At 52.4% G+C, this 12,536-nt stretch overlaps 3 protein-coding genes across 3 annotated transcripts; 2 read left to right on the top strand and 1 right to left on the bottom strand.

Annotated features, from left to right (window-relative positions):
- Positions 1-2,082: 2,082 nt before the first annotated feature.
- Positions 2,083-4,484, top strand: BBA_01930 (OPT peptide transporter Mtd1; the record flags this gene model as incomplete). The annotated part of the gene is made up of 3 exons (XM_008597027.1): positions 2,083-2,251; positions 2,314-2,481; positions 2,554-4,484. 3 exons carry the CDS (start codon positions 2,083-2,085, stop codon positions 4,482-4,484), a joined length of 2,268 nt encoding a protein of 755 aa, XP_008595249.1.
- Positions 4,485-4,949: 465 nt separating this feature from the next.
- Positions 4,950-8,139, bottom strand: BBA_01929 (WD40 repeat protein; the record flags this gene model as incomplete). The annotated part of the gene is made up of 4 exons (XM_008597026.1): positions 4,950-5,774; positions 5,825-6,814; positions 6,863-7,450; positions 7,501-8,139. The coding sequence occupies 4 exons, from the start codon at positions 8,137-8,139 to the stop codon at positions 4,950-4,952; spliced, it is 3,042 nt and encodes a 1,013-aa protein (XP_008595248.1).
- A 1,447-nt stretch (positions 8,140-9,586) lies between these two features.
- On the top strand, positions 9,587-12,046 carry BBA_01928 (proline-specific permease, putative; the record flags this gene model as incomplete). Its single annotated transcript, XM_008597025.1, has 12 exons — positions 9,587-9,696; positions 9,829-9,864; positions 9,922-9,935; positions 9,989-10,196; positions 10,242-10,431; positions 10,479-10,572; positions 10,619-10,660; positions 10,712-10,820; positions 10,872-11,373; positions 11,422-11,510; positions 11,566-11,779; positions 11,834-12,046. The coding sequence occupies 12 exons, from the start codon at positions 9,587-9,589 to the stop codon at positions 12,044-12,046; spliced, it is 1,821 nt and encodes a 606-aa protein (XP_008595247.1).
- Between the last annotated feature and the right edge of the window lie 490 nt (positions 12,047-12,536).

The following is a 12,536-nucleotide window of genomic DNA, read 5'->3' as shown; positions in this document are numbered from 1 at the left end:
AGAAAGAACTCTCTTATAATAGAAGAGAAATAAAACCCACGGCTTTTCATTTATATACAAAACCCTCTTCTCTATAAATTTTATGATTTAGATCAGTTTCTAGAAAATCAAATAGTTAATAAAAAAAAAGTATTAAACTTCACTAAGAAATTATAAATAATCTTTAGTATTTTGATCTTAATTTTCTGAAGAGCTTCGACTCGGGCATCCTGTAGCTCCTTAAGGAGGAGTCGAAGGGCTTCGTTGAATACGAAGTGCTGGTACGGGGCCTCGTGCAAGCGGTCGCGTCGCCCGTCACGCACGCCGACGCCCGGATGATCAGTGGCCGCGCGGCCCGGTCAAGCCCCCGGACTTGCAGGATCTTAACGAGTTTGTCGGCCCCATTGCCGGTAGCCGGATTGCATCGTCTGGCAACAAGCGACTAGTCAATACGAGTCTTGAGGCGCGGGCGTTTGATAGAACGGAGGACGCACATCTCGACTGCTATTATGAATCCAGATAATTCCAGTACACTTAGCAGTATTGGAAGAATATCATGTCATTTAAATGTGATGAATGGAGGTTCGAGCCGCGATTCAGCGTTACAAGGGTCGTCAGAGGTGGCCTCCAGCGGCCACTTGAATCCTGGGTCGCGGTTCGAAATGCGCTCTTCTTGGATGGGATGGGGACTAAGCGTTGACGGCTGTTGGATTTCTTGGAATGGCAAGAATTGGCTGTGAACACCCTTGGATTCACGTCAAAATGGCTTTGCTGTCGACAAAAACTCAATTCTAATAAGCAGCGCAGAGGTGGGTGAGAGGTGGTACGAATTTGTTGACCATCCGAGGCTGGAGGATTGTTTGGAGGACAGAAAACAGGATTTTGGTTCGCTGTAAGCAATTACGGAACGTGAAAGGTGTCATCTACCTACTCTGAGTCCCCATCTATGGGAGCCCTACGACTTTGATGACTGTTGCCTCGTATCTGAAGAAGCGCATGGCAGAGGCTGGCAGGCTTGCTGATGAGACCAAGGCTAAGCACTGGATTTAGCAAGCTCTGGTAGTCATGGGGGCAATATCTAGGTATACAAGCTCTATGGGCTGTGGTGGGAGGCCGAGGAGGATCGGATTAGGCTATTCCAGAATATCTTGGAGGAAAATAGACGACTTACTTTTGGAAGATGGAAATTGCCATCCCGGACCAAAGAGTTCTCTTTTGACCTACAGCAATGGAGCGGGACAGCGAATCTGCAACAATATACTTTACGGCTTTCATGACTATTCTTTCGGCCCAACGCCGTTCATCATTTTGACTCATATAAACGTAAACATTGAGGCAAAGTCCCCACTGCAAATTTTGAAATGTCGCCTTCATTATCTGATGCGTTATATAAATGAATTTTCTCATTGACCGTTAGGTAATCATGCGTCTTTCCTCATGATTAACATTCTCACCCCCACATTCCGCAAATGTTCCCTTCAACACCGCCTTGTCGTTCCAAAAGTGGACGCAGGCGCCCGGTCCACGGCTCACGTCTTGGCAGTGGGTGTATAAACGCCATTTTCACGACTCCCGACTCCGAAAAGCCTCAGCTGAGCTCACGATCAGGACATTTCTTTTTTTCTCTTCCGCACACCAGTCTCCGACAGTAAAGCGTGGCTCGGAAGAGATACCCGGGCACCGCATCGTCCGTCATTCTTGTCGACAATGGCAACATCGGCTAGACCCGCCAAGGCCCGGTTATCGCCCCCGCAGGGCCCGTGTATATTCCCGGGCGCCACGCCGAATAGTCTGTTTCTGATTACGCTCATTGGTCTGGCTAGTGCAGTTTTCTATTCGTAATAGGAAGGACATGGTCTTACTCGAAGTCTTCATTGGCATGGTCACATGGCATGTTTAGACTTGCTTTTGCTTCGCAGTCTGTCCACATCAGCGCGAGGGCGGGGGAGCTGGTCCTGATGGGGGGGGCAATGGCACGACGGAAATCTATAAACAGTGCAGAGACTGGCCAGTGCGAGAAAGGTTCCTTTTTTTTTTCTTTGCTCTAATCAGGCTTGCTTTGTATCTCATCATAGCTTCTCGCTTCTAGCAGCATTCGCAGCAATGGGCACCGGAAAGTCGTCCGTCGACGTTGCGGCGCTCGAGTCCTCCGACAGGTTGCACACGGCACTAAACGACGAGACGGCCAAACTTCCGGACTTGACGAGCAAAGACGATGCAGCATCTATCGATACGGCGGAAAGAGTCAAAGGACATCCCGTCATTCGAAACGGTAAACTGCACCCAAGCACAAACCTGTTTCCAAAACACCAGCGACTAACACGCGTCGGCCAGGCGATGATGTTTCCAAATACCTCGTCTCTGACCGTGACGACGGCGACCCGGCACTAACGTTTCGCTCCATCTTTCTGGGCACCATCTTCACGGCCCTCTCCAGCGTCATCACTATGCTTTACGTCTTTAAACCGACGCAGATGCAAGTCTCTGCCGTCTTTCTCCAGCGTACGCTCATACCACCACCACTTCCACCACCTCCTCCAGCTTCATCGCCGTTACTGACCTCTTCCAATCCAGTCCTCGTCTTTCTCTTTGGCGAGGCCTGGGCCTACGGCACGCCCAGCCCGGACCGCTTCTCCCACGCGACCCTCCGCTCCGCGCTCCGCTTCCTCAACTCTGGCCAGCCCTTTGGCATCAAGGAGCACGTCGTCGCCTCGCTCATTGCCTCGTCCGGCAACAACGGCCTCTCCGGCGTCGAAATCTACGCCGTCGAGCGCCTCTTTTACAACAAGGCCGTGACCGCCAGCACCGCCGTCCTCGCCACCTTTTCCATTTCGCTCTGCGGCTTCGTCCTCGCCGGCGTGCTGCGGCCCCTCATCGTCTACCCGGCCGAAATGGTCTACTGGTCCACGCTGCCGCAGGTCGTGCTCTTCCAGAACCTGCACTTTGACCGCGCCGCCAACCGCGCGCGCCTGCGCAAGTTTTGCTGGGCCCTCGCCGCCGCCGCCGTCTGGGAGGTGTTTCCGGCCTACGTGGCCACCTGGCTCGGCGGCATCTCCGTCTTTTGCCTGGCCTCCCTCGGCGCGTCGACGGCCACGCGCACCACGTTTGGCCGCGTCTTTGGCGGCGCCTCGTCCAACGAGGGGCTCGGCCTGCTCAACTTTAGCCTCGACTGGCAGTACATTCAGAGCACGTACCTGTCGCTGCCGCTGAAGCAGCAGCTCAACAGCTGGATCGGCTACGCCGTCTGGTACGTGGTTGTGCCGCTGCTGTTTTACAAAAACGTCTGGGACGCGCAGAAATTTCCCTTCATGTCGACGTCGCTCTTTTCCAGCAACGGCACGCGCTTCGTCATCACGTCGGTCCTCAACGACCACGGCACCATCGACTACGACAAGCTCGCCCGCGTCGGCGTGCCGCAGCTCACGTCCACGACCGTCTGGGGCTACCTGACGTCCAGCCTCGCCATGGGCGCCCTCATCACGCACGTCATCCTCTTTTACGGCAAGGGCATGATTCAGGCGTGGAAGCAGGCCCGCGCACGCACGCAGCCCGACATTCACTATCAAAAGATGCTCAAGTACAAGGAGGTGCCCGTGTGGTGGTACCTCTTCCTCTTCGCCCTCACCTTCATCGCCGGGCTCGTCGTCAACATCAAGGGCGACACCACGCTGCCCGTCTGGGGCTACATCATCTCGCTGCTTCTCGGCGCCGTCATCGCGCCCTTTTCCTGCATCCTCTATGGCCTTTACGGCACGGGCATCGGCACCAACCAAATCTCCAAAATGGTTGCCGGCGCCGTGCACCCTGGCCGGCCCCTCGCCAACCTCTACTTTGCGAGCTGGTCGCACCAGGTTATCCTGCTCGCCGTGAACCTCTCCAACTGGCTCAAGGTCGGCCAGTACACAAAGGTGCCGCACCGCGTCATGTTCTTTACGCAAATCTACGGCACACTGCTCGGCGCCGGCCTCAACTACGCCGTCATGACCTCCATCGTCACCTCTCAGCGAGAGGTCCTCCTCGATCCTCTCGGCACAAACGTCTGGAGCGGCTCCACCATGCAGAGCCTGAATGCCCAGGCCATTACCTGGGCACTGGCAACGGAAATGTATGGCCGGCATGGCCGCTACTTCATCGTCCCGCTGGGTCTCCTCATCGGCGCCGTGTTTCCTGTATTGCACTGGTCGCTTTGTAGGGCGTACCCGCGCATTCGCAAGTGGCCGATTAACACGACATTTATTCTGCAGTACATGGGCTCGACGTACTTTGGCAACACGTCCTGGCTGTGGTCTTCGTTTGCCGTGGGTGCTTTTTCGCAGCTGTGGCTTCGTCGCCGCTATCCACGCATCTACAACGAGTACAATTACCTCATTGGCGCGGCGCTGGATGGTGGCTCGCAGATTGTCATCTTCATCCTATCCTTTGCCGTGTTTGGTGCAAGCGGCCAGTCGCACCCGTTTCCGACGTGGTGGGGGAACCCGGCAGGCAATCCTGACCATTGTATATAATTACCACAGCATCGTACATACGAAAACTTATCAAACATGGTCATTCGTCATTGATCCATGCCACAAAGTCGTGAGCGCCATCATACGTACAATGCATTTTTGATAGATGGAACTTCGCGCCGTGATACTATGCCCGCTACGGCAGATCCCCCATTCCTTGCATCTCTTCAAAATTTCTCTAAACACCAGCTACATACCCAAAAATCATACCAGCCGCGCAATCAAGTTATTCCAAAAGCTTCAACTGTTTCCTAGGAGCGCCTTTTGATCTTTCTCTGCTCGCCCGTGAATGCGGCTCAGCGAGCGAGGCTTGCGTATCAGGTATCTCTGATCGAGGGGTTGGAATTCCTGTGCGAGCACCTCTCTGAGAGGATGACGAGATATACACCGGTCCATTGGTCTCCAATATGTTATTGCTTGACTGATAACGGGTCAAATTCACTCATCGACAGTGTCATTTCAAAATTAGTATTGACTCACTCTTCTACCCACTAGAGTTTTCCTCATAAAAGCCTTGCCGCGGGATGGATCAACCCATAGTACCACAGCCATTTCTTCAGAGTCTATATCCATAAAAGATAAGGCCAGCGCACAGCCTTTTGAGGTCAGCTCTCGCGAAGTTGCTCTACGGCGAACTTCGATTGGCTTGGAGTTGAGATTCGATGCAAGGTAAAGGTGGCCTTTGTCATTGACCAGGGCCAATTCTCTACCCGAGGCAGAAAATGTTGCACATCTGATTCGATTGCCAAGCTTTCCATGCGTGGCACCTGGTGCCGCTTTGATCTCTGTCCGATTCCCATCGTTTTGTTGGATAAAGACCGGTGTTCCAGACTGGGTCCATGTCGTGACGCATATCAAACCCTCCTCAGCGCCTTGTTGCGATCGCATTACTACTGACGATATGCCATTGTCTTCCGACTCGTGCATGGGCACAGGGTACCGGCATCCAGTGAGCTCTTCGAAATTGTCGAATGGAAAGCGCCATAGGTATATCTGCACGACGCCCTTGGTACTGCGTGTGCTCGCCAAGAGGCTGAGGCCGTCTTGCGAAAAGGCAAGCGTATCGACTGACGCAAGATTTTTGCCCGTGCTGTGAAGCGTGGAAAGCAGGTGATCTTCTCGTGGCTGTTCCGACTTTGCAGTTTTGAAAAATCGAACTAGAGAATTTTCGAACCCTACCACAACATAGTTCTCCTGTCGATCGATTGCAATACTTTTGCACCATGGAATTGATGGCACTCTGTATTCGGTGACTGTTGGCATGGTTTGGGTTAGATCCATTATGCGAAGCTGCTGTCATGTTAGTCAACTACAAAGCTTACAGTGGCATGAGCACTCACTGTTAGCTTTAGCTCACGGCTGCCAATCACGTATGCAGCATGGCGTTTGCCAACCGTCGCCAAAATACATGTACTTTCTGTTGGGATAGTTCGAATTTGACTAGGCGGTGTTGTGCTGAGATCCCAGACGTGAATCATGAACTGACTCCATAGTAGCCCATACGACGAATTTTGCGACAGTGCGACGTGTATGCTCGCGGCAGCCTTGGTTTTGGTAGAAGGTTTCAATCCCGAGCCCACTAGTCCTTTGAGTGGAATTTCCTCCATAGGCTGTTCATCGATTGGATTCGACGAGAATGAGCTCGAATCTCCCGAAACTGTGGGTAATGGTCGTTTTGCTGAAGCGAATGGAATGGGTACTCTCCATCGTTGACGCGCTTTGTCGGGGCCGGGTGGTGATCTTGTAGCAGCAGGAGATGTGATCGATGGCTCCGTATTGCTGGGTTTGTGAGATTGCATGGTGTCTATTGAGAAATACGACAACTCTGCCACTGAGCTGTTGCCTTGCTGCGAGTAGCTGCTGCCTGGGTCAATTTCAGGCGACGTGTCTCGTTTTGGCGGTTCCGCAGTGATCCAGGGACTGATGTGAGCAAGAAGCGAGTTCTTCTTTTTAGAAATGGAATATGAAGGCCCTAAAGAATTGTTGCTCGACAGATCCATGATTGAGGGCGCAGTATCTTTCGTCATGGACTGTGGTCGTGCTGGCATCATGCTCGAGTCGAGGGTTGTCGGAAGATGTCCACCGAGGCCCGCTGTAAAAGTGCTGTAACTATATATGTCGTGAGGCTCAGTATCAGGAGAGCTCAGCTGGAAACTGTTCGACATGTGCCGCTCGGCGTTGACGGAATCAGCAGGAACCTGAAGTGGGCTTAACAGCTCCCAAGCCTTTCTTGCTAGAGGAAGTTCGCGTGCGACAGTGACACGTTCATCGCACTTTATACATGTGGCTTGCTCCGGTAATTTGACCTCATTCAGAGGAGTCGAATCGAGCTAGCAAGGAGTCAGTCTCGGTCCAGCGTAGCTCCGACTGATACGTACGGTAGTAGTAACTCCAGTCGCCCTCAACTGTGACCCTCCGACTGTATGGCTACTTGGACAATTGAGCACGTATTGCGAAGGGCTTTGTGATGTTATGTAGCTTCCTTCCGGGTCGTCTTGAATTTGTATGCTTCTGGTAATCTTGGAGATGTTCAAGGTCATCTCTCTATCGCTTGAGCGCTGGATAGCTCGCCGCTGCGTCAACCTTTCTGTTAGTTCGTCCAGCGCGTCGGGTACATATTCGCCTCTGCTGCACTCATTGAGGCTAGAATGCGCCAGATCTGGTGTGTGCCATAGAATCAAGCGGAAGTAAGCGTTGAAGGATGCCACGACGTCGACTTTTGAGAACTGGCTCGGTATTTGTAGATTTTGCAGAGCCGCGAAAATGGCGTTTCGAGAGGCCAGTGAATGTCGAAACAGCTGCTCATCGCATGTCTCGGATTTGGCAGAGTACTGTAAGGACGCGCCTATTATATACTGGGCGATGTCCCGCAGTGCGAGGAACTGCGATATCCAGCTGGGTGAAGGAGTGTCGGCTGGAACCAGCTCCAGTATGTATGGCGGCAGTAGACATGCAGTGAGTGGATACTAAATCAATTAGAAAACTACTCACTTTGATATTTGGGCTTCGTACGAACCATCTCGGTAGTCAAGTTCGGGGCAGCCTGCTGCATTTTTGGTGGTAGAGACAATGAGCTGGCATCCTCATGGAGACGTTGGGTAATCTCCTTGCACACTGTGAGTAGGAATGACTTTTGGCCGGGGTAGGCGTCGAATATCTGTTCTAATAGTCGATGAATCCTGGCAAATCTGGCACGACGATCCTTTGGACGCTGTAAAGGCGGTGATCGGGGATGGAGCTGAAGGACGCGAAGGGCGCCGAGCAGAAACTCGGCGAGATATTCGTCTCGCAAGGCTGTGGCTTCCCAGAGATTATCACGTCCTTCGACAATAGTCTGAAGGATTAATTCGACGGTGCGCGCAGCAACCTCCCAGCTGACAAGAAAGCCTAGAAATAGGCCAGGTTGCAGTTGGCGAGATGGTATTGTAAGACGCTGGATGTAGAAGATAGCATCGAGTTGGACCAAGAGATTGATCATGACAGTCTGATATCTTGTCTTTTCTCCAGCCGAAAGGTACAGTTTCTCGAGAGAGAATTGTCCCAAAAGCTCAAGAATGATGTCATCTACATCACTGCGAAGCGCAAGCTGCTTCCAGATGACAGTGCGTCGGGTAAAGCATGGCGATGGCATGGACGATGGCATAGACGATGACATGGCTGCAGACGATGACTGTCTCGAGTTTTCTCGAGTTGAAGAACAGAGCGCCCAAAGAAATTCTCACATGCATTGAAACCGTCTTGCCCTCGCCTGGTCCAGCAGAGATGGTGATTCTGGTGGCGCGGGCTGTACAAACGGGGGACAAACGGGGGGCAAACGGCTCTCGGGCGAGCGTTGGGGGCGGTGCCTGCAGCGACCGCCGGGGAGTCTGGGGGCGGGGATTTGAGGGGCTCTAGGCGGGTTTTCTGCCGATTTCAGTGGGCTTGGTGGACTCGACAAGCTCAACTCAGTGGACAACCCGCACTGCAGTACTAATAAATCTCGAGCATCGACTCGTCCTGTCAGCTTCAGCCTTGCAAATCACTGTTGACTGTGACGGTGACGGAAGAGGCAGCATCATTCTTCATCGGCAGCGCAATAACAATCCATCCGCTCTGGAGCGACAGACAGCTCTACCCCTCTTTTCTTGTCGTACGCGCAGTTGAACCCTCCCTGGAAGAGTAGTGGTGTGCCATCGTCTATGAGGGGTCCAGCTTCACCGAACACACAATACAGTATGCTACTGCTGCGACACGCAGCAAGGCTCGACGCCGCCTTTTCTTCATCAAACTTCACTCATACCGTTCCTCCACTAAGCCGGTGCCCACCGTAATTCTTGATGCACCAAGCTCCATCGAACAGTCAAGGGCACCGTGAGCACTTTGGCACTTTCGGGGGAGGCTGTGTCCAGTCTCCACGCGTCGCAGTCATTCTGATGCATGTTGATGCAGCCAAGTTGAAAAAGGAAGCTGCTCATGGGCCCATGCTGCGCTACCAATGCTGCCTGCAGCCTACCACAGTCGGACGGGAGTCTCGTGTTCTCCCCGAGCACTGACTGGCTGCAGCATAGATTAAGTTGGCACCGATATGCTTGTCTCGGTCTCATTGCCCAATCTTTTCAGCCACCATGCAATGCCTTATTATTGCCATCCGCACAACTGCAAGAAACGGTCCTCGTTCTATTGGAATTTTTTCAGCTGGGTGGAGGGAGTTTCTCATCAGGTAATGATGGTCACACAGATGACCAACGCTAATTCGAATCTAGTAGCAATTCTACTCACACATGGCCCCGACCCTGTCACCGCCGAGCGTTCATCACAAGATTGCTCCTTGTTGGGCGCCTTCGACCCTCATCAAGGCTGTTTGCCTTGCCGCCTGAGCTCGCCGATCGTAGGGCCATCTCAGCGTCGATTTTTGGCTCAACCCCGAAGCGCCATCTATGAGGAGTTGTCTACAGGGAGCCAGCCTTCACGTACACCTTCGCCATTCGCAAGCTACAGATATCCTTTCCATCAGGCTTCTTATTATTAGCGCTGCGTCGGCTTGCCCACCACGGCAGCTGTACCCTTTTTAGCACTTGGCCGATGCTACACTGCCCTTGGACGGCTCGCAGCAATCTCGCACCATGCACTACAACGGTCATGATATTCACATCATTGAGTCTGGTCAAGATGTGGGGTTCGAGGACACAACGCCCACGTCCGAAAAGATGAAGTGCAGCGGCGACAGTCTCTGGTACGGCCTCTAACCGTCAAGATACTCGAGATACGCTTTGTGGCATAAATGAAGCTAAATAGTCGACGTGTTACAATAGGCGAGTCCTGAGCGAGAGGAACATAAATGTATGACTATTCTGTAGATTTTTAGCATTTTACTAATCCTTCAGATGATTGCGTTCTCAGGGTACGTCAGCTGCTCGGCTGCGCATGTTCGATTCACTAATGCTAGGTTAATCTCTAGATCCATTGGCAATGGTAAGCCCCTACGGAATCGGGATGCAAGTTTACTCATTGATGTGGACGCGTAGGTCTTTTCCTTGGGAGCGGCATCTCCATAGCGAGTGCAGGCCCAGGCGGTGCTGTCATGAGCTACCTCATCGTCGGCACAGTCATTGCTTCCATCATCTCCTGCCTGGGTGAGATGACAGCCCTAATGCCTGTCAATGCCCCGATGATGGAGTTTCCGCGTCGATTCCTTGACCGGGGAGTCGGCTTCGCCGTTGGTTGGGTATACTGGTAAGTGAGCCGTAGTGGAACGCGGCTCGCCAGCTAATCTGTCAGGTTTGCATATGCTGTCCTCGCGGCGAGCCAAGTCGTGGCTTTTGCAAACTCAGTGCGGTTCAGCTATGACGATACAGGCTTTGGCGGCAAAACAATAATCCATTGGTACACTGGCGAGAATGTTGATAGTGCTATTTGGATCAGCCTTTGCTTATTTGTCATTGTCATTATCAACTTGCTCCCCGTCATCGTAAGTGTCATAATGCTTGAGACGAACCGCTGCTAACTGGCTAGTAGATATATGGCGAGCTCGAGTACATCTTTGGATGTATAAAAATGGTGCTGATTGTTCTCTTGATTGTGACAATGCTGATACTTGACGTCATGAATCGTGAGTTCCCTTGTTCTAATATTTTCACGTCGCTGATTCGTTCAAGCCCGACCCGGAGCTTATTATAGCAAGCCGCTTGGCACGAAATGTAAGTTCCTTGAATACTAGTACTCGTGTAGTCCATTATTGACTATATCAGACTGGAATAAACCCTACGGCTTCTTCAGCGACGTGTATCATGTCACAGATGACGATGGGAATGTACAACGAAAGATCACAGGCTCAGTCGGCTCCCTGCTAGCCGTATGGTAAGTTCTTATATCTTTCTCGAGGCAGCAAAACTTTTCTAAGATATTTAGGACCACATTCATCAACGCTATGTTCTCGTACATGGGCATGGATATTGTCGCCGCCACCGCCGCCGAAAGTCGCGCCCTCGCGGATTCGGAAAGCATGAAGATGGCGGCCCGAAAGATCAACATTCGCATGATAACTCTTTACGCGCTCGCCGTCACCACCGCGTCTTTTGTTGTCCCCCACGATCACGCCTTCATAAACGGTGCCGGAACTTCTGTCGGCTCGCGCTCCATCTTTATCATCGCCGCTGTCGAGGCCGGTCTGCCGGCGCTCGCCGAGTTTTTCAACGCCATGTTTACCGTGTCGGCGTTTACCTGCGCAATCAACTCGCTCTACGTGGCCTCCCGCGTGCTGCATACACTGGCGCTCCGCGGTCAGACAGGGCCTGAGTTCATCACGAGACGGCTGCGTGCGTGCCGCTCTGGTGTGCCGATCCGAGCCGTGATTGCGACGGCCATGCTGATGCTGATAGCTTATATGGGTAGATCTGGTTCCCCCGGCTCTGTAAGTATTGAGAAGAAGACTTAATGAACTGTTTTGCTAAGTTTTCAGCGCCTGGACGAACTGTCCAACAATTGCACGGTGTCTTGCTTGATCGTATACGCGACCATCTGTGCTACTTACATGCGATTCTACAAAACGTGCGGCATGCTCTTCTCCCTCTCAATTTTTGTTATTAATCAATATCTCTTGCAGACTCGAGGTCGCCAAGATGAGCGAAGACATGTCCGCCGCACAAGCAGCCAGCTACGACCGAGACAGTCCTCTCTACCCATACAAGTCTCACGGCCAGTGGCTCAAGGCGTTCTACGGTTTTGCTGGGAGCTGCATTCTGCTCTTATTCAACGGCGTCCCTGCGATTCTCGAAAGGCCATTCAACGTCCGCAAGTTCGTCTCTGCGTATGTCGGTGTATGATTTGCCCGCCATTCGTCTCTTGTCCAGCGCTCAGCTAATGGTGTATAGATTCCCGTTTACATCTTGCTCGTCATTGGTTACAAATTTCGGAAACATGGGTTCCGCATTTCGAACTGGGGCCCGGAACGATCCGACGATTTAAGCAACACTGTACAGGCGGCGAGCGAGAAACGCCGCGGACGGCTGGATCTACCGGACTGGGGATTTACGAGGGCAAATTTGCAAGCGGTTGGGCACTGGTTGTGGGTTTGGATGAAATAGCCATGGATGAAATCCGCTCTTTTCCCAAGAGCTATTTTTGATTGTTTGCCATCAGCGAGAATCGTGTACTATCGCATTTCTATGTCGTATCGTAAGTCTGAAAGTCTACTCTGCCGATGGCAACTTTGCTCTTGTTGTCGTCATCTGCACGTTAAATGCTTCGAAAGAACCTTCCGTTACCTTTTCTTCCACTCTGCTCTGACACTCAACCCTGCAAAATCTTGGTCAGCTGCTTGACGACCTCGTCGCCGACAGCTACAGTGCCGGCGCTGCCACCCATATCTTTTGAGCGCAGGCCGCCGTCAATCGCCACCTTGACGGCATCTTCCACGGCCTTGGCCTCGTCGGGGAGGTTGAGCGAGTAGCGCAGCATCATGGCGACGGAGAGGATGGTGCCGAGCGGGTTGACGATGCCCTGACCGGAGATGTCGGGCGCCGAGCCTGTCAAAGATTTTTCTCTAATTAGCAACCTTTTTCATCTCCCTTTGCT

Source organism: Beauveria bassiana (genome assembly GCF_000280675.1).
Source record: "Beauveria bassiana ARSEF 2860 unplaced genomic scaffold BBA_S00004, whole genome shotgun sequence".
In the NCBI taxonomy this organism is placed as follows: Eukaryota; Fungi; Ascomycota; class Sordariomycetes; order Hypocreales; family Cordycipitaceae; genus Beauveria; species Beauveria bassiana.
This window is presented reverse-complemented; position numbering and strand designations above follow the sequence as displayed.